Below are 21,622 nucleotides of genomic sequence, written 5' to 3'. Positions count from 1 at the left end.
ATTGCTTTTTTCAATATTTGAGGAACCTGAGGCTTAGGAAGGCAATGTCACCCGCCCAAGGCCACACAAGTGTAAGATAAGGCAGGCAAGTCTGCCAAGGTCCGAGTCCAAAGCCCATGCCGCCTTCGGCTCTTTTCCGGTAGTGCAGAGGAGGAACGGCGCGGTGCCCCTGGGTGCCAGGACAGAGGGGCACCTTCGGGAGGACCGGCCCCGGCCGGCTGGCAGCGCGGCAGCCTCACCAGCGCGGACAGCTGGCTTGAAGCGGTGGCAGCTCCGCGCTGCCCGTCGGTTCCCCCCGCCCGCCAGTGGTTCGCTCCGAACACCCCTCCCCGAGCGGCGGGTGCCGCGGCCCGCCCCGCTTCCGGTTGTTGCCGGGCCCTATATCCGGTGTCCGCCTGCCCTCCGCTCCGCCGCCTCCGCCGCCTCCGCCACCGCCGCCGCGATGCTGTCCCGGTCCCGCTTCCTGTCCCGGGCGTTCAGCCGCTCGCTCTCCGCCTTCCAGAAGGTATGGTACGGCCGGGCCAGGGCCCCGGCGGGTGAGAAACTCGCCGGCGGCGGACGGGCGGCTTGGGGACAGGGGCGTGGCGCCCCCGGCCAGGCCGGGCACCAAGGGCACCGGGACTCGGAGGCCGCGGGCTGGGCGGCCCAGAGCCGCTGTTGCCCTCGGGGCCGTCTTGCGGAGCTTACCGGCCCGTCGCTTTCCCGAGACAGCCGGCGCCCCGTCCCCTGCTGGACCCCACCCTCCGCGCGGGCGGAGGAGCCGCCTTAGAGCCGCGCTCGCCCCCGCACGAGACTCAGAGTTCGGGAGGAGGCGCCGCGGAAGCCCCGACGGTATTCGGGGGCCCGTTTCCTTTCTGTTTAAGTTGGTGGATATCAATCCGGTTGGGAAGTTGAGATAGTTTGGCAGGCCCCGTGTGCTGACGGACTGAGAGCCCGCCCAGGCTGTTGCCTTTACCTTTTGGAGTCATGAGATTCGCCTGTCACCGGCACCTGGGCAGCTTTGAGTCTGTGCTTGAAAGAGAAAGCTGTTTATTCTCCCCGTTCGTCTTGGGTGACGTCGATAATGTCTTCTTTCTCAACAGGGGAACTGCCCTCTAGGGAGACGTTCCCTGCCTGGTAAGTTCTGCCCTTGCCGTCACCTAAAATGCTCTCCTCCTGGGCAGAGCAGTATGCGAGGAAATCGGGGTGCCTGTGTTTCTTCGCATCGTGTTCAGATAGATAGAAGTGAAACAGGTGTTGTTTAATAACAGCTATCATTTATTCATTTGGCACTTAGCTACTCAGTATCTGCTGAGTGTCAGGCACCATGCTAGGCCCTCACAAGGGATCCAGCAGTGACGGGTTCTCGCCCTCCTGGAGCTTACAGTCTAGTGGGAAAGACAAAATGTAAATTGCTAAACAAGTGAACTATCGTGAATCTTGGTTAAATGCTGAGAAGGAAACATACGAAGCTGGACACTAAAGCTGTGACCCAGAGGATGTGATAGGCCAGCCGGATGAAAAGCAGGAGAAAGAAAGAGAATAGCATGTACAAAGTCTCTGAGGAGGGAAAAGCTTGGCAGTATTTTGGAACTGGAAAAAGGGTGGTTTGGCCAGAGCATTTTAGTTGAGGGAGAGAGTGGCATGAGATAGAAGATGGCATAGAGACTACCGAGAATTTAGGTTTTCTTTATATGCGTGGCATAAGTATTTGTTGAATGAGTTGATCTTATTGTGGGCATTCTGTGTGCCAGGCATTGTTCTGAGTGCTTTCTGTGCATTTTTTCAGTTAATCATCAAGAAACAGTAAAAGAGGCGTTTTCTCTATTTTACAAATGTATAACTCAAGACTTAAGAGAGGTTAAGTGCCTTGACCAAGGTCACGCAGCCAACTGTTGGTCAAGCCAGGTCTGCCTATTCCTCAGCCCGAACTCCTAACCCACCATGTTATCATTTACTCATATAATCAACAGATTATTGAATTCTTACTACATGCCAGGCAGTGTGCTACGTGACAGGGATAGAGGTGGTCTCTACCCTCCAGGATCTTAGGGGCTACTTGGAGAGAAAACAAATATATATTTATGCATCTCTAAGGACATAAATACATTGTGATTACTATAAAGGAGAAGTGGAGTGTAATGAGAGGATGGGATGATGTAGCCAGGCTTGGGAGGGTGGAGAGTGTGGTGGCAACGTCAGTAAAGGCTTCCCCAAAGAAGTGACATTTAAGCTAAGTCTTGAAGAATACATAGGAGTTGGCCAGGAGAACGATATTCTAAACAAAGGGGATTGCTTGTGCAAAGGTTTTCAGGCAGGAAGAGACTTGACCGGTCATAGAAATGGAAAGGAAGCCTGTCTGGGAGGGCTGGACAGGAATATGGAAAGTTTTTGGACTTTATCCTTAGAGTCATGAGATCATAGGCACCTAGCACAGTGTTCGCTCTTAGTGGACTCTCAGTAATAAACTTTTTAACTTGGCATTTTGAAAAATGTCAATAAACATTTTCTCCACTTCATAGATTGGCAGGACAATGGGAGGAGCCTTGTATTTGGGGTGTGCGTTGTGGTTCAGGGCTTCTCCTTGGGCTAGTCACTTAACCTCCAGAAGCCCTGTTTATATATGAAACGGGAGTAATGGCAGATGGCCGTTCCACTTCAGGGAGTTGTGAGACACAAAAATCAAAATGAGGTCATTACGTGAAAGCTTTTTATAAACTCTTAAACGCTGTACAAACGAAACTTGCTATAGGATGAACTCTAAATTGGAGTTAGGGTTCCAAAAATCAGTAAGGGCTGCTGACTGTTCTAGCTCAAATATATGCTGTGTTTGGGATTTGTACTGCAACATCATTGATTACTGGATATAGAGGTGACTTAACTTGCCTCTGAAACCCTGGGGGTGTTTGTAAGGAGGTGGGGCACAAGAGAGAATTGTCTCCCATTTAGTGTTTACCGTGCCCGTGGTTCAGAAAGAGTTGTTAATAGATCTGAAAAAATAAGACACATGAAAGAATATAATCAGGTGAAGCAGATATAGTAATTAGTTGTCAGTTGAAGAAGTGCAGTTATCTGTGATAAGGACAATTGGTGGGGCAGAAAGGAGCTCCCACCTTGTTGAGTATGACTAGAGTGGAAGGTCTCGGGAAGAGTGTAGGAAGACAATAAACTGAAAGGAGGGACAATGATTTGCTCGGTCCTAGAGCAAGCTGGAGACCTTAGGCCTGAAGTAGCCTAGTCTTTGCTACTGGGGTTCAGGCAACAAGACTTCCTGCTCAGTGCCTTTTAAGTAACCAGGGAAACAAACTCAGATCAAACATTCCCGCTGCTTCTCTGATTAGGCTATATGTAGTCACAGGATAAGCCATCATGTGTCTTTTTCAAGCTTCAATTGTATTTGAAGTCTTGGGGAGTAGAGCATTTTATTATGAAAACATAAAGGGATAATGAAAGTTTATGAGTTTTAAGATAAATAAGATTATAGAATTCTCCCCTTTCTTCCTCAAAGCCATTCCCACCCGAAGTCCCACATGCCTGTTGTTCTCTGCCATTACTATTGCTATGGTGGAAAAGTTTAAGAAGCAGGACTCTGTGTAATAAAGATTATGTTGTTGCCTGCTGTTGATCCTGTTCTACCTCAGAGTTAGGGGGTGAACAGACTTCTTTTCCATTCCCAGCAGGTATCCTGTATAAGATAAAGAGTTGTCGGTTAAGAGTTGTTTTGTTTCTTGCAGGGATCTCCTTATGTCAGGGACCAGGTTACCCTGACAGCGGGAAGACTGTGTAAGTATCACTGGGAACCACAGATATGTGGACATGGGGTATTTAAGACACCAGTTGAACCATCTGCTTTCTTAACTGTCTTTCAAACCTAGTAATCAAGCTGGTTATGTTGAGTCCCTCTACCTAATCTTGATGTTAATTTATGACATGTGCTTGAGCTTCAGCCCCATGTTAAGTGCTGGACCAGGAGTGTGTGTCTGTCCTGAGGTGTTTAGATTATAATGAAAGTGAAGCTGGAATCCTCTTTTTATGGGAATAGATATAGAAAGGTGCTCCTAAATATTCTGGTTGGATACAAGTGAAGCTGAGGGACTGGAGGTTACATTTATTGTGGAGATTAAGAGCATCTGTTTGGTTGCATGGTTACTCATTTTAGAAACAGTAAAAGCAGACTAGTCAGTTGAGTCATGGGACTTTGCCTGGTTCAGAGGGAATGCTATTATTGCATAATGCAAAGTTTGGGGAAAGGCCACCCATGTGTGTTTCAGATTAACTTCTGCTTATGAATGTTGCTTAATGCTACTTTGCATTCCAAGTATTTTCAGGGTGGTGGTAAGAGGATGCTCTTTAGTTACCTGTTGAGCAGCTGTCAAGCTATTTTCTCTACAGGTAGGATCTTCAAAATGAAGGGTGAGCAGATTGGCTCCTTCTTCACTGCATTACAAGCATAATCCCATTGTAAATGTTCTTTTTGCTGTTCCTAAGTATTCTACTGTTAACATCTCATACTTTTGTAATTTAAAAGTTATTTAGGGAGATTCAAAATGTGTTACTCATCTGCAGTTTAAATGAAAAGTGGAGCAGCCACAAATCCTATGCAATAAATGCAATAAATAACTATTCAAAAGTAAATTATTTTAAAATACCCTAAACTTTGAGGGATAAGGATCACACATTAGGGTATTACTCTAATCTAATAACTGTTTTTGTGTTGTATCTTGTCTTTATTCATGAATAAGGTACCCATTTTACTTAAAAATCTTTTATTGTAAAACTATTTTTGGTTTTATGTTTTTATTTAATAGCTTATAAATTTACATGGTTCAGAAGTAAAATGAGTGTCCATGAGAAGATTTTTTCCTGTTCTCCGGTGCCACCAAGTTTCTCTTCCCAGAGGCAGCCAGTGCTCCATGTTCTCGGGTGTCCTCAAAGAGCAGTCTCTGCATTTATACATCACCTGTTAGTTCTTGCCTACGAACATGTATCTATACATGGTTGTAAACTGTTGGCAGAACGCTTTGTGTTCTGTATTTTTTTAATAACATACATTTTCCCCTTGATTTTACATAGACCTTATAGTTATTTTGAAATTATAGAAATAAAAATATCAAAAGGCAACTTAAATCTGTTATACTTTTCTATTATAAAGATGCTTATGGTAGAATATTCAGACAGTCCTGAAGTGTAGAAAGTGAAAGTCCCCATCAGTCCAAATCACTCTTCCAAAATGTGTGTGTATGTAACAGATAACCATAGATACCATATATATCTACGTTTCCCACTCTCCAGTGGTAACCACTATTAATGGTTTTGTGCATACAAGGTAATATTCTCCAGTTTACATTATTTAAAGTTAGTGTTATATCAAAGAATACCTTGCTCTTTTTTTTTTTTTTGCGGTACGTGGGCCTTTCACTGTTGTGGCCTCTCCCGTTGTGGAGCACAGGCTCTGGATGTGCAGGCTCAGTGGCCATGGCTCACTGGGCCCAGCCGCTCCGCGGCATGTGGGATCTTCCCAGACCGGGGCACGAACCCGTGTCCCCTGCATCGGCAGGCGGACTCTCAACCACTGCGCCACCAGGGAAGCCCTACCTTGCTCTTTTGAAGTTCCTCTTGAATGAGTCCAGAATGGACTGATATGCTGCCTCCTGGCAAGAGAACAGATTAGGAGATACTGTATCAGTTTTTTGGTGTTTTGTTTGTTTGTTTTGCATATAACACCTTGTTTTACTTGTTAACTGTCTCATCTTGCTGTCCTATATAAATCTATAATCGTGTGGACAGAAATCCTGTTGTATGTGGCACAGTGGCATGTACCCTGAGGGCACACAATTTATCTTACTTGCATTTAGTTAAGAAAAATACGTCATCAGGAAGCTGAGTCCTTTTGGTGGGTATGCAAAGGGCCAAGATGCTATCTTTTTCTTCAAAGACCCAAACTAGATCTGTTCTGGGAGAGCTGGCATTTCACTGCAGCACATTTCACTCACCCAAGGGACTCACTGTTTAAGGCACCCAAGTCATCCAGGCTTTGCTCTAGACATGCTGAGTCAGAATCTCTGGGAATGGAGCCTAGACATGTATGCTTTGAAAAAGTTCTCCCAGGTAACACTGATGGGCACTCCTAGTCAAGAATCACTGATTTAAAGGGAAGGTGGGGCTTCCGTGGTGGTGCAGTGGTTGAGAGTCCGCCTGCTGATGCAGGGGACGTGGGTTCGCGCCCCGGTCCGGGAGGATCCCACATGCTGCGGAGCGGCTGGGCCCGTGAGCCATGGCCGCTGAGCCTGCGTGTCCAGAGCCTGTGCTCCGCAACGGGAGAGGCCACAACAGTGAGAGAGGCCCGCGTACCGCAAAAAAAAAAAATAAAAAAAAAAATAAAAAAGGGAAGGTGAAAGAATCTAAAAAAGAGTGGATATATGTATAACTGATGCACTTTGCTGACAGCAGAAACTAACACAACATTGTAAATCAACTATACTCCAATAAAAATTTTAAAAATGAAAATAAAAAAAGGAAAGGTGACCTGTGATGCCTTATCTAGACTAAAATGTGAGTGAATCACCTGTTAAAGGAGTTTACTTTTATGTTTGTTTTCTAGCATTAACAGCGGTAGTGTCTTCAGTGTTCGCTTTTTCAGAACTACAGCTGTGTGCAGTAAGTACCTTCAGCTCCCTACCCTATTGGGAATGGAGTTTTAATGGGACGAACAACAATTGACTGAATTTAATTAAAGAAAAAAATTAAAAAGGAGAAACGTGGACTATGTGATTTTTTTTTTCCCCCCCTCTTTTCCTAGAGGATGATGTGATTACAGTCAAAACCCCAGCATTTGCAGAATCTGTCACAGAAGGGGATGTCAGGTGGGAGAAAGGTAAGATTTAGTGCCTTCTCACTTCTTAAGTTTAAATACTTTTGAAAAGTCCCCTTTACCCCCACGATAATCAGTGGCTCCACCCTTTTCTTTACCTGCAGTGTACTTTCCCCTGGCTTTAGGAAAGGGGTCTTGTAACACACCTGCCAATGGGGATTTTGTGGCTACTGGAGGGTTCCCCCCTGCACCCTAAGAGGTAGCCTTTGACTATCTTTTCAGCTGTTGGAGACACAGTTGCAGAAGATGAAGTGGTTTGTGAGATTGAAACTGACAAGGTAGGCTTATCCTATTAGTACCAACTTTTCATGGTCTCCCCTTGGTTTCTTAACCTAATGAAAGGAACAGGGACTTAACTGTTGGTTATAGATCATTTTTAACTGCCTCAGTTGTAAAATTGTTGGAATAGCTCATTAAAAAGAAAACATTAAAAGTTTAATTTTAGATTGTTCTAGGTGTATGTACTATGTACTTTAATAGCTTTAGTTTTATAGCTTTTGTGTGTGTGTGCATGAGCTGTTTCCAGTTGTTTCTATGTATCACTTGGAAACACATTAACTGAATCTTGCTTTAGTGTTCTGAGAAAGGACAGAAAGGGTCAATCTTCACAGTAGCATTGATTACTCTTACTCTGAAAGTGTGGCCTTGGTGTTTCTATATACAGGGTCTTGTGTATCTGTGTTGCAACTCTTGTGACTCATTTGAGATTCTATACAATTAATTTTCTAATGCTGAGTAAAAATTTGGACTCTTTCTCCATCTGTCTTCTTTTCAAGACATCTGTGCAGGTTCCATCACCAGCAAATGGCATGATTGAAGCTCTTTTGGTACCTGATGGGGGAAAAGTAGAAGGAGGCACTCCTCTTTTCACACTCAGGAAAACTGGCGGTAAAGAAGTTCTCCTGGTTGTCAAGGTCTCCAGTGTTCCCCCTTGGAACTGGGGCTGAGCATAATATACTAATTCCTTGATACCTCAAAGACCATTTGGCATTCCCTCTGCCCTTTTTGAGGCAGTAAGAGGGGAGCTATTTATATTGTGAACTTTAAATGTCAACTTTTAGAAGAAAAGAGTATTAAAAAAATAAAGCTCATAATACTCTGTTCTTTATTGTGCTGGACCTTTTCTTAAATAGGAATGAAGAAGATTCTAAAGACAGTGATTTCCCCCCACCCCAACCCCGGCGTCAGAATCACATGGAGGCTTTAAAAATAATACAAGTGCCTAGATTCTGAGTCCCAGGGGTTCTGATATATTAAATCTGGGGTTTTCAGATCCTGGTTATCTTATCATAGTTTTCATGGTTGTTGTTGTTTTTAACGCTCTCCAAGTGATTCTGATACACAGCTAGGGCTGGGAGCCACTCTTCTAAAACGAGAAGTAGTATTTCATCCTGTCTATCATAGAGAATTTGGTGTAGTTTTTTCATATCTATTCTCTCAACATTTTTTAGGGAGGGTTGGGTTTCTCTTGGGAAGAAATGAGAAATAAGGAAAGGAATTTGTACTGGATCTCACAGCCAGTATTAGAGATTAGAAAAGAACTTTCTGATTCTTAATTAAATGCTGTAACTACTAAAGTATTTTTTTCATTGTTAAGATAGTTAAGCAGAAAGATGGTAGATTGCATCGTTATGATTGATCAGGGCAAGACCAGAAGCCCAGAATGGAAACAACATACAGTAGAAGGCTAGGGGATAAGATTGATTCTTCTAGTTGGAGAATTTCATCTTCTGATCATTCCTTAAGAGAATGTTCTTCTAATTTAAATGGAAACCCAGATGTGATGTCCAAATTGGTAAAATCAAAAATATTTATATTGCTCGACCACCTCATTGGTTTATAAAGTTACCCTAGATAAAATGCTTTGAAGTCTTCGGTCTAAATGTGCCCTTGATTATTTAAACTTTTAAGTTTTAATAGTTAAGAGTATTCTCCCACATGGGATGTTAAAATAGAAGAGGAGACGATCAGTATTACCATAACTAGAAAGGTGTTGCTCTTATGTGTGTATTTTAACATCTTAAATTACCTGGGTTTCTTTTGCTTTGAAGTTTACATTACCATGGACTTCAGTAGGTGCTTTGAAAGTACTGGCTGAATTTGATGATCAGTAGATATTTGTGAAATCAGGAAGGCAGCTGAATTAAGTCAGTTATCTAATGTAGGACATCTAGGAGCCCTGGGGAATAGAAGCATAGTGCCTTAAATCATTCTGTGTATCTCAAAGCTTTACATGTATAGCAAATACTCAGGAAGCATTTGTTAATTGATTGGAGATAGAGCTTTTGCTGCTAAATTCTACTTAGTATCTGCAATTTGGTTGCTTTCCATTCCAGATAGTGCCAGTGGCATCTATTTTTCCTGTTTTTCAGCTGTTCCTGCTAAGGCCAGGCCAGCTGAAGCTCCTGCTGCCGCAGCCCCAAAAGCAGAACCTGCAGCATCGGCAGTTCCTCCTCCCCCTGCAGCATCTATACCCCCTCAGATGCCACCAGTGCCCTCGCCCTCACAACCTCTCACTAGCAAACCAGGTAAGCCTCTGGCTCCCACGTGTCTTTATGTGGGAGAACAACATCTCATCTTATGTCATGTTCCCTCACAGTCTAAGACTAATTACGGCTCTGAACAGGCTCCACTGTCTGCTTTGTAGAAAGAATTCTAGACTTTGTATCAGAAGACCTGATACAAAGGGTTTGTATCTCAGCTTTTTAGCTGAGTGTATAGCTGTGTGACTTTAGGCTAGTTATTTAACTTCTCTGAGCAGATTGTTCGTTCGTGAAGTAGGAATGATACTAATTCACCTCAGCATATCTTGAAGATTAAGTGACAGTACAGTATGAAAGCACTGGCATGTACTCAAGTAAATGTTTCTCATTTTCTGATGGCAGTGTACCCTTTCTTCATTTTCAGTGTCTGCCGTAAAACCCACTGCTGCCCCTCCAGTAGTTGAGCCAGGAGCTGGCACAGGTCTGCGTTCAGAACATCGGGTAAGTCTCTGAGGACCATTCCAAGAAAGAAGCCGAGGGGCAGTGCTGAGATTAATGGAGTGGGTATGCTCTGCGTACGTTTGAATGGCTGGCAGCTGATTCCCTTGGCCTTGACAAGGAAATTGAGTTTAGGATGTGACTTGTTCAGTGACGTGACTGTCAAATGACAGGACTAGAACCAGAGGTCTTCTGAGCACTTGTCCATTGGTTTTTCCCACTTTGTTATGCCAGCAGCAAAATGCTGTGGGTGAGTAAGATATACGCAGGGGATGGTAGCCTAGTGATGCATCCCTTCCCTCCCATGATAACGCATACTTCAGAGAGGTGGTTTAGTGAGCTCTATTCCTATACTTCTGGGATACTTAGCCGAGGGCTACCCAGTGGCAGTCAGGAGCAGACATAAGACCTCAAGGAAGTATGGTCAAGAGGGTGGGTTCCTCTGCCTGAGAATACCTCCTAAAAATACTATAGCCTCAAAAGTTTGTGCCTCTGAGTTTCCATTCCACCAGTAGCTATTCTCGTGCAAGTCTTTATTACCAGAAATTTCCTTTTGTGCAATGACTCTTGGGCTGGCTAGCCCTACCCCACACTCTTCCATAAATGGTTTTGGTTTTTAAATCAAACCATATCCGAGGCCTCTATTCTTTTTTTTTTTTTAAAAACATCTTTATTGGAGTATAACTGCTTTACAATGTTGTGTTAGTTTCTGCTATATAACAAAGTGAATCAGCTATATGCATACGTATATCCCCATATCCCCTCCCTCTTGCGTCTCCCACCCTCATCCCACCCCTCTAGGTGGTCACAAAGCACCCAGCTGATCTCCCTGTGCTGTGCAGCTGCTTCCCACTAGCTATCAGTTTTACATTTGGTAGTGTATATATGTCCATGCTGCTCTCTCACTTCTTCCCAGCTTACCCTTCCCCCTCCCCGTGTCCTCAAGTCCATTCTCTACGTCTGCGTCTTTATTCCTGTCCTGCCCCTAGGGTCATCAGAACCATTTTTTTTTTTAGATTCCACATATATGTGTTAGCATACGGTATTTGTTTTTCTCTTTCTGACTCCGCTCTGTATGACAGACTCTGGGTTCATCCACCTCACTACAAATAATTCAATTTCATTTCTTTTTATAGCTGAGTAATATTCCATTGTATATACGTGCCACATCTTCCTTATCCATTCATCTGTTGATGGACTCTTAGGTTGCTTCCATGTCTTGGCTATTGTAAATAGTGCTGCAGTGAACATTGTGGTACATGACTCCTTTTGAATTATGGTTTTCTCGGGGTATATGCCCAGTAGTGGGATTGCTGGGTCATATCGTAGTTCTATTTTTAGTTTTTTAAGGAACCTCCATACTGTTCTCCATAGTGGCTGTATCAATTTACATTCCCACCAACAGTGTAAGAGGGTTCCCTTTTCTCCACACCCTCTCCAATATTTATTGTTTGTAGATTTTTTGATGATGGCCATTCTGACTGGTGTGAGGTGATACCTCATTGTAGTTTTGATTTGCATTTCTCTACTGATTAGTGATGTTGAGCATCTTTTCATGTGTGTGTTGTAGGCCTCTATTCTTGGTCAAACTTCAGGCACATCTGAGTGGGTAGTTTGTGTTTACTTGTTCTTGCACAGAGGAGCAAGGCCACCACAGGAAGGAGGAAGCCTGGATCTCTCCCTGTATTTAGATACTACAGTCTGTCCTTATCCACTCCTAGCAAGCCCAGTGCTCCCTCAGACTAGGTGCGAAGGGCTAGGTCCAGAGAGGCCAGGTGGTCAATACTTGTCCCACTTTCCCTTTCAGGAGAAAATGAATAGGATGCGGCAGCGCATTGCTCAGCGTCTGAAGGAGGCTCAGAATACCTGCGCAATGCTTACCACTTTCAATGAGATTGACATGAGGTGAGAGCTCTGGTCCTCTTCCTCCCTGTGCCCATTTTCTTGGAGAACACTTGAACTTGCCCAAGTCCCTACCTAGTGCTGATTCCAAAACTAACTTAACAGGAAAGAAGTACTTCTTTGCAGTGCTTGTTGACTTACACAGAGTGACCCACTGGTTTCACTCTCTAATTGACTTTCCTAATACTGTGCCTGCCTCCTCTGTGACCTAAAAAACTTAGCCTTTTACTTTTATACCTGAATCTTGTGATTTCTGATAAACAAGGCTGGTAATAGTCTTAAAATCTAATGACTGCTGTCGAGCTGACAAGTAGAGATAGGGCATCCAGGCTGACAAGGCTCCCCTAGGGATACAGAATCACTTGACAGCGTGCCCAGAGTCCGGCGCCACACCCTGCTTCCTTCTCACTGGGACTGCTCCTTATGTGTGTTCCTAAGCGACTCAGAATTGAGTGGGTGGAAAGGCATAGGCTTGTCGTATCTTTCACCTTTCCCAGCTTTGATAATGAAATGGGAAGCAAGTTGTGCTTTTAAAGAAAAACTTCAGAATTAACCAAAGGGGCTAATTCAGTATACCCATTTCTGTAGTGAGCTAATCGTTGACTCACTTATCTTCTTCAAGACTTTGATGTTTATAGGTGTCAGGACTGTAGGGAAGAGAATGTAGTTAAAGTCAGCAAACAGTTTTTAGTGCTTACTGTGCACAGTATGTTACACTATATTTGAGGGGGGTGCAAAGATGAGTGCAAAAGAGCCCTTACCTTCAGAGAGCTACCATCTTGCTTAGATAGATAGAAAGTAAAATCTCTAGTATCAGTATCAGGAGGATACAAAACATATGAAGTGGAGAAGAGAATGAGATCATTTGTTTATGAGGTGACAGGGTGGAGGTAGGGATCAGGAAAGGCTTCCTGGAGGAAAGAGATTTTTAATAGACCTTAAAGAACGACTAGCACTTCAACATAGTGGAGGAAGGTCATTCCAGAAGATGTTAACAATATGGACCTGGCACAAACAGGAAAGTACATGACACATTTGAGAAACAATCGCTGTGAGAAATATGTGTAAGAAAGAATGGTAAAGAAAGTTGGATCCATACTTCAGAATGTTTTAAGTGGCAGAGTAAGAGTTCATAGTTAATACAGGAGGTAAAATCATCAAGTCTTCAGGTCATCTCTTTGTTTTTTATTTTTGTCCGAAGTGTTTAGTCTGTGAATCTACATTTCATTAAGGAAATTGGTCTCCTTTGGAAGGGGTCTGAGAAGTGTAGAGAGGGGAGTGTGCTGTGGCACTCACAGAGTAGGACTCTGTGGCCCATTTCACTAGATGTCATACATTCTATTGTGAAGCTTCCCAAAAGACTGGATGTCATTCAAGCCAAAGATTTCTCTCTTATCCATAGGATGTAGGGAAGGACCTTGACTAATGAATCACAAGGGCTGCAGCTTATGTTTCAGTGCATTAGGGCCAAATTGTACACAAATCGAATTGGGCTTTGAAATTCTACCCAATTCCTTAAGACAAAACATGTAAATATTTGTGGCCTTGAAAGATGCAGTTGGCCCAACAGCTTTGATTGAAGGTAAGTACAATAGCTGGATCTCCTTTCAGCAGCTAATCGAAGTGTCACTTAATGATGGCCTGGGGTCTTACTGCAGTCAGTAATCTGGTTTAGATTGAGTGCCCTTTGGGTCTTGCACTGATCAGCTAACCCATAAGGGGCCTTTCTGAGACCTTCTCCTCTCCCCTGTTGTCCCAGCCTCTGCCTGCAAGGGCAGAGCTCTGAAATAGAAACTACTTAATGACCAGACAATAGCATTTGGGCAGTTTTGAGAGCAGAGATGTTTATCACTTCTCTTTCCCTCTTCTGCAGCTCTTGTGTCTTGGGAACCAGTAATGTCTTTAGGGTGGTAATCCTAGCACTAAATGAGGTTAGACTCAGGAAAACAAAACATTTTAAAACCAATCAGTCTCCCTAGGAAAACTTCCCTTTTAAAAAACAAAAGGTCTAAAGGGGGGAGTTAAAGTTATATCATCTTATCTTTCGTGCTAATGTCAAATTAGGCCATTATAGAGAGAAAGGGAGAACTGAGCATTTGGGCCTAAGATAAAGTTAAATTCGATTTCCATCACGGAACTGTATTCCCATAAATACAGAGGTTTCTGCAGCAAAATGATGGGAAAGCCATTTCCCACTAAGTCTGTTGCACATGTGTTGTACGTATGTGAAAAACCAGCCCCGAAGGAACAAAGACTGGTCACCTTGCAAAGGTTTCTCAGGGGCCTTGCTGCTTGTACTTTAAAAACCTTAGGTCCGCACATGGTCACTTTTCTAAATACCAGGGAAACCACGTCCATCAAACTAATCTTAACAGCAGGAACTGTGTCTTTATTATCTTTATATCTTGGTGCCCTGCATTGACCCCCACGTGTGGTGGGTGTTAGTACCTGTTTGAAGGAACAAGCAGGGGCTTCCCTGGTGGTGCAGTGGTTGAGAGTCCACCTGCTGATGCAGGGGACACGGGTTTGTGCCCTGGTCTGGGAAGATCCCACATGCCGCGGAGCGGCTGGGCCCGTGAGCTATGGCCGTCGAGCCTGCGCTCCGCAACGGGAGAGGCCACAGCAGTGAGAGGCCCACGTACCGCAAAAAAAAAAAAAAAAAACGGTAGAAGGAACAAGCGGATGGAACTGCTAACTCTGGGGAGATGAATGAATCTACTGACTTTCTCGTGAGCCTAAAACAACACTGGATTATACCCATCCACAGATAGTCATGACTGCTTTTGCTCCCATGAAGCCCATGCACCTGTGGGGCTTTGGGGTTTATTTCATCTTCACTAGTTAGGAGACAGGAGGAATGTCACAAGGAAGTCATAATCAGGTTTGGTGGTATTTTGAAAATAAATGAGATAAAAAGAATGGTGCTTATTTTGCAGACTTTGTTTATGCTTAAAAAAAAAAACTTTTTTCGGTGTGGATGGCTCATGATTTTAGTGTAGCTGGAAGTCACTTTCTTGTCCAGGGTGAGGATGTTGGTGTGCTGTCTGAGCTCTCGTCCATATGGTCTGTAACTGAAATCTTTGACTTCTGGAACACAAAGGAGCCCTGTAAAGGGCTCAATCTACCTTAAAGACAGATTGGATCCGATTCCTTTGGGTCCAGGTTTTGTAAAGGAATAAAGTTATTGTGTTGACCTCTAGTGGACTATTTCAAAACTTGAATATAGGTAGATGGTCCACAGTAAGGGAATAAAGCTTACGCAGCTGTGTACACAGAGTTAGAAACCAGTATGAAAGTCAGAATTGAGGCTTCTTTTGTGGGCAGTTTGTTTTGTAATGTTAATGTGTCTTTGCAGTAACATCCAGGAGATGAGGTCTCGGCACAGAGATGCTTTTCTGAAGAAACATAACCTCAAACTAGGCTTCATGTCAGCATTCGTGAAGGCCTCAGCCTTTGCCTTGCAGGAGCAGCCTGTTGTAAATGCAGGTGAGTTTGTGGTGGCTAGAATCACAGAGGTCCTGGGAGGTGTGCGTGTAAACACACACCTGCTCACAGACACAAAGACGGCGGTCGACAGACTAAGACTTCTTATTTCATACGTGTGAAAACTTGAGTACCTTCCCTGGGGATTTCTTGACTCACCTTCCCAAATGGACATCATGATTACTTCCTCCCCCGTAGCTGGACAGAACAGGTTATCTTCACAGTGCACAGCTTGGCAGCTGCTGTGGTGACAGGCAGTTCTGAGCCAGCCCAGCAATCCAGGCTTCTCGTGTCAGTGTGGAGACTTGTGTTCTGGCTGATGCCCACCTTCCCACAAGCCCTATTATCTTGGGACCTGACTCTTACATCTGGCATAGCTCCAGGGTGACCTTTGATTTCTGGTCAGTGGACCTCATTGGGAGGCCTTGGACCTGGCCCCTCTTTCCTGGACTTGGTGCCCATTTTCCTTACTTTTTGCTCACCTACATCACTGGAATGTTGACCTAACAAGCAGTTCTCTTTCCCATTGAGACAATTCTCTGTTCCCTGGAAGATTAGAGAGGACAGTGGCACTTCTGCAACCCTCAGCAGTGCAGGGTCCCTAAAGGTCTAGAAATAGAAGTCCTAGTCCCTTCCGCCAAGTGGTGTGCCCTAAGGTGGGTGGAAGGGCTTTGTTTCACCCCGATGTGTATCTCTCTATTTCTTCCGTTCTTCTTATGCTTCCTGATGACTCTCTCCATCGCTTCTGCCTACACATACATGTAGGCATTTCTCAGAGTTCCCCTGACCTCTTTCTCACTTTACATGCTTTTCCGGGGTGTCTTATCTGTAATACAATGCAGACTTTCTATGAAAAAGATTCCCAAGCCTGTATTTTCTCATGAGCACCAGACCTAAATTTTTAGCTGCTGGTTTGCTCTCTCAGGCTAGCATGTTAAAGCCAGACCACCCTGCTTCCTACCGAGTCTCCTAGAAAGAGGCTTGCCTCCTTGTTGAGAGTGGGCAGCATCCCCGCCCCCCCACTCCCACTTCCTTTACTGATTTGCCCTTTGGGAACCCTTTTAAACCTGCCGTTAGCTAGGGGAGGGCTGGAGTAGAGCTAGCTAACAGGAACTTCGGCACGTACTTACCCTGTGCTAGCCTGTGTGTTGATCGCTCTGAGGGCCGCCAAGGAAACGGATGCTCCTGTGCCCATGCTTAGGGCACTCGGGAGAACTTACAGTTGGCTGGCACGGGAGTAGGAGGAGTGTCAGCTGCCACTTGCAACGCGCTGGGTCTTGTGCTAGTTGGTCACCGCACACTGTACCAAGCACCGTGGATTTTTCCTCTATGATGCAAGTTTTTCCTCACTAGCCTAGGCCTGGGGAGTTGTATGTAATGTGTGTTTTCTCTCTCATAGTGATTGACGATACAACCAAAGAGGTGGTGTATAGGGATTATATTGACATCAGTGTTGCAGTGGCCACGCCTCGGGTATGTTGGGGCAAGAAGTGGGGAGCTCTGATCTTTGACTCTCTCCTTACCTGTGTGAAGAAGCAGACCCCTGGGAGAGATCTTTCCTGTAGTTCTGTCTTTTTAGAAGGGAGTTACTAGAAGAGTAACCTGTTTTTGACCATACCACATTCTTCTATCTCTGGCAAGCCTAAATATTTTAGACTCTGTTAATCACGAGTCTGGGGGATATTCTGGGGGAGGAGAGACCATAGGCTTGAATCAAGAGAGTTATAACTATAAAGGGTACTATTAATTTGCAACTGAAAAGAACTTTTCACTCTCATCAGGGTCTGGTGGTTCCCGTCATCAGGAATGTGGAAACTATGAATTATGCCGATATTGAGCGCACCATCAGTGAACTGGGAGAGAAGGTAAAATAGAAAGGATGGTATGGGCTGTTGAGCAGGTCAGGGAAGAGAGCCTGGGGAAGGCTGGGCCAGTGAGCGATGCTCAGGGAGCTGGAGCCTCACTTTCTTTGAAAGGAGTGCGTGGCCCCTGTGAACAGCAGTCACAAGCGAGAGCTGAAGTACAGCTTCCTGGTGGAGCTTATCGTGCTCTTACGACTGAAGAGCTCATCAGAGGAAACCTCAGAAAAGAAAAGATTCTGAAGTCCTTTCCCCTGGTGGAGCACTAGTCATAGGCATCTCAGCTGAATGCTTTCACGTTAAAGCTAGACCTTGGATCGTTGATCTTAGATACGAGCCTTCTGGACTTCCTTTAGGTGAAGAAAGCTGGGTTGACCTTACCTTTCACTTATAAAATCTGTTTTTAGGCCCGGAAGAATGAACTTGCCATTGAAGATATGGATGGTGGTACTTTCACCATCAGCAACGGAGGCGTTTTTGGCTCGCTCTTTGGAACGCCCATCATCAACCCCCCTCAGTCTGCCATCCTGGGCATGCATGCCATCTTTGATAGGCCAGTGGTCGTGGGAGGCAAGGTAGGGAACATCACCATTAATGTCCTAGCAGCTAGGCGATAAGGAGAGGTAAGTCTAACTACATGCTCATTGTAAAAGATTCGCTATAATTTCAGGCATAAGTTGCAGCTCCTAGTTTCTAACTACTAGCTGAGGCACTGGTTCTTGAATTGTAAAAGATTCGCTATAATTTCAGGCATAAGTTGCAGCTCCTAGTTTATAACTACTGGCTGAGGCACTGGTTCTTGAATTGTAAAAGATTCGCTATAATTTCAGGCATAAGTTGCAGCTCCTAGTTTCTAACTACTAGCTGAGGCACTGGTTCTTGAATCGTGTGTGGCGTAGCAGCACCTGGGAACTTGTTGGAAATGCAAATTCTTGGACCCCTTCCGAGACCTAGCGAAGCAGAAAGTACAGATGATTCTGGTGCACGTTCAAGTTTGAGAAGCTTTGAGCTGAGAAGGCTTGCTCCTTCATCTGGGACTAGTCAACAGGCTTCATTCTCTAGGTGCTGTAGAGAGTGTGGGGATACAGTTGAAGACATGGTCCTTGCTCCTGGGGAACAGAGGACAGCAGGGCAGAGCCATCTACAAGCTGCCAAGTTGTAATGATGAGGCTTAGAGGTTTTCTGGGAGTTCACGGAATGAGGGCAAAGGGTCTGGAGCTGGCCCTAGAAGATATGTTGGTAGGAAAATGTTTTCTGGGACTCCTGTGTTTAGAACCTTTTTGGGTCACTAACTCCTTTTTCAATCTAAAAATCATAGATCTTCCCTGAAAATGCTCATACACCCAACTTTGCATAGAGTTTCAGAGAATTTGTGGACCCCAGGATAAAAAAAATTTTTTTGTTGTTACTATAACCCCAAAGAAGCAACTGCACGCAGCCAGAACTGAAGAGGAACTTCCCTGTAGGCAGCAGACAAGTGAGAGGGCAGAGCATGGTGTTTTGTTTTCTTTTGTTTTGTGTTTTTAAAGGCAGTTGTAAGGAGACTCCCATTTTCTTGATTTAAGCTTTGAGTGTGGGAGCTTTGCACTCAGGGTAGGGCTTGGTCTTTGAATATACTGTACATATCCAGAAGCAGCAAAGCAAAGCAGGAAAGGCTCTGCAACTGGGAACTTAACTATGGGCTGTGCTGTGTCATCTTCCCTTTGATCTGGGCTTTCTCTGCCCCGCTGCAGACAACGGGGCAGACAAACCTGTCGACCTCTCTTCTCTGTAGGTGGAGGTGCGGCCCATGATGTACGTGGCCCTGACATATGATCACCGGCTGATCGATGGCAGAGAGGCCGTGACTTTCCTCCGGAAAATCAAGGCAGCGGTAGAGGATCCCAGAGTCCTCCTATTGGACCTGTAGGAGGAAGCCATGCGCCCTACACATCAACCATGCAGGAACTGAAAACCAGTCTTCTCCCTGTCCCCTCACGGGCCCCGGGTTAGCCTGGTGACAGACAGGCATATGCTGTTGTTCTCAAGCAAGGAAACCAGGGCACTATGTAACCAGCAGTCACAGGTCTCTTGGTGTTCCTGCCAGGCTCTCTCCCTCTCTGCACCGTTCTCTTAAACTCGAATATCTGATTTCCTTAGGCTTGAGGGAGAGAGAGAGCCTTAATGGATGCTCATTAATATTCCTGCCTTTCTCCATTAGCCCTCCGCTGAGATGATTTTGCTTCTCCCCCGTCCAGTATACCATAGGGAAACTGCCGGGGACCATGTGATTAAGTTTCTATCTCTTGAAAGTCTGTTCTCCAGAGATGCCTAGGAGGGTGCTGTGCCTCCCAAGCTCGGAGCAACCTCTGTCCTGGCTGTGCACGTCCTTACTCGGTTCCATCCGTGTGGAGGTATTGACCACAGGCCAGGAGGTGCTGCTTTGCTTCTTAAATGGCATCTTCATTCTCAGCTGTCACTGACTTCAAGCTGCCTCTTCTACCTCTTCCAGGAGCACAGGCTGGGGGATCTGGAGGGGCAGGGGATGGGTAGGCAGTGTTGAGGGGGAGGACAGCTTCTGAGGTCAGAGGTTATAAATGAGACTGGAGCAGAGCCCCGGCCTGCCCTCACCCTCTCCGTCATAGCTTTGTACCAGGAAGACCCGTTTTGGCACAAGCATGCCCAGCTGTGGTTGTGCTGACCTTTCCAGACCACTGGGACCATTCTACCACATCGTTCTCATCTAGAGCAGATTCTAGCACATTTTGGCAGGGAGACGGCATGTCCCAACCAAGGGCTGGATGGCGCCTGGTAGAGATTGGAGTGAAGGAGGCATACTGTGGACTGGCTCACGTTGTCTTGAGCTTTTAAATTCCATTGGTTTAAGCCTGTGGGCTGAAGAGGCAGTTCTGTTCCTTCCTGTATCATGGCCCTTAGGGAGCGGAGCCGTAGCTCTTCCTCCACAGAACACAGGTCTGGGAGAGGATGGATTGTGGTGGAAACCAGCCCAAGATGCCAGTACACAGTGGGGAAACGGCTGATGTCACCTACGAGGTACTGCCTTGGGTCTGGACACAATCATTGGAATTCTTCGGAGGATGGTTAAATGCACACGTCTTGTCATGAAAGCTACTGGGCTTCATCGCTTCGTATCCAACTGCGTCCAGGCCTGAGGCTGCTGACACTTGACACAGGGAGCCATTTATTTAGTGCAGGGTGCCCATTTGTATTTTGAGCGAAGAAGCAAGGCCTGGGGGTTGGGGTAGGGGGAAGGGGTGGGAGCCAGTACTGAGTGCCTGCAGCATCTCCTATGTCTTCACTATTCAGAACTTGTAACTAAAATATTTAAAGAAACTGATTTTAAATGCAAATTAAAGGGCAAATGTTCGCAAACAGGGTTCCTGCTTCTGTACTTCTTTTGGTTACTGAGGTTGTGCAAGTCTCCAGCATTGTAACTGTCATTAGCACTAAAAGCCACGTAATGTCCCTCTCATCCAGGAAAGTGCCCTGGCTTCCTTCCAGGACACTACCTTCCTCGAACCTGGTGAGCCCGGCAAGCCACACTGTTGAAGAGAAACTGGTTCTCCCCTGCGTGAAGCCCCTTCAAACACCAACAGACATTTAGATTTTGGTGGCAGTGCCTTGCGTTATTTCTGGGATGGATGGGGGAGTGGTGGAGCAACGTAGTTTCGCATTTTGCACTTGATTGCCATGTGGGTACCCAGATGCTCAAGGTTGATTTGAACAAATGAGGGTAGATCACCTCCTAGGAGCAAGTGGTGTGTGACGGCGAGTGGACGGGGTTGAGAGATAATCTGCGCTGACTACGTGTGATAGGCTTGATGGTGTCCAGGCTTAAACTCAGCCTGGCTTTTCCACACGCAGTCCCTGCGTGCTGATCTCGCTTGCGGTGATACCATCTTCATGTGAAGGTCTGTCATGGGAACAGAGTGGCTCCTACAGGGTAGAACTAGAGCTAGTAGAAAAAGCTTGGGTTCAGTGAAAGGAAGAATTTTAGGTCAGGTTTGGGGCATGGAGCTAGAAGCTTTAATTTCTTTAGTAAACCTACAAAGGAGGTACATTTAGCCCCATTTTTATCAAATGGAAATAGACTGTACGCCCCTTAAGGGCTGGGACCACAGTATTCTAAACTCAGGGCCTAGCAAAGTGCCGGATGTGCAGTGTTCATTGCACGAATGAGGCCCAGAAGTTCCAGAAGCAACTTGCACTTTGTACAGTAGTTGGAGGTGCTCTGACCTGACTGAGGGAGTGTAGCGGAAGGAACACAGATTTGGGAGCGGGCTTCACCAGGCTCTGGCCAGGTCCTGTCATTTCCCTCTTTGAATTCCAGTTTTCTCAGGAGCCACCATCTGTTGAAGAGGTCACCGTGAGGGTTAGGTCCACTCCCCTGCACCACCCCCAGGCACCATGACCCTCTTCAAAGATGTCTTTTCCTGTTTTACTTCCCACGGAGCCCAGTGCTGCCACTTTCTGGGGGGCTCACAACTGCTCTGCTGGGTACAGGCTGGCGTGCTGTTCACTACCAGCCCCGCTTCCTCCTTCCTAGC

At 45.5% G+C, this 21,622-nt stretch overlaps 1 protein-coding gene across 1 annotated transcript; it reads left to right on the top strand.

The window, feature by feature from the left end:
• The first annotated feature begins 373 nt into the window (after nt 1-373).
• Nucleotides 374-20,447, top strand: DLST (dihydrolipoamide S-succinyltransferase). The gene is made up of 15 exons (XM_065901293.1): nt 374-505; nt 1,083-1,116; nt 3,714-3,762; nt 6,581-6,636; nt 6,779-6,853; nt 7,073-7,128; nt 7,627-7,738; nt 9,223-9,378; nt 9,758-9,834; nt 11,639-11,736; nt 15,089-15,219; nt 16,616-16,689; nt 16,998-17,081; nt 17,483-17,650; nt 18,850-20,447. Exons 1-15 carry the CDS (start codon nt 443-445, stop codon nt 18,982-18,984), a joined length of 1,368 nt encoding a protein of 455 aa, XP_065757365.1. The 5' UTR covers nt 374-442; the 3' UTR covers nt 18,985-20,447.
• The last annotated feature ends 1,175 nt before the right edge of the window (nt 20,448-21,622 follow it).

The sequence above is a fragment of the Phocoena phocoena genome, chromosome 2 (assembly GCF_963924675.1).
Source record: "Phocoena phocoena chromosome 2, mPhoPho1.1, whole genome shotgun sequence".
NCBI classification, from domain to species: Eukaryota; Metazoa; Chordata; class Mammalia; order Artiodactyla; family Phocoenidae; genus Phocoena; species Phocoena phocoena.
Note: the sequence above shows the minus strand (reverse complement) of the source record. Positions and strands in the feature narration are given on the sequence as shown.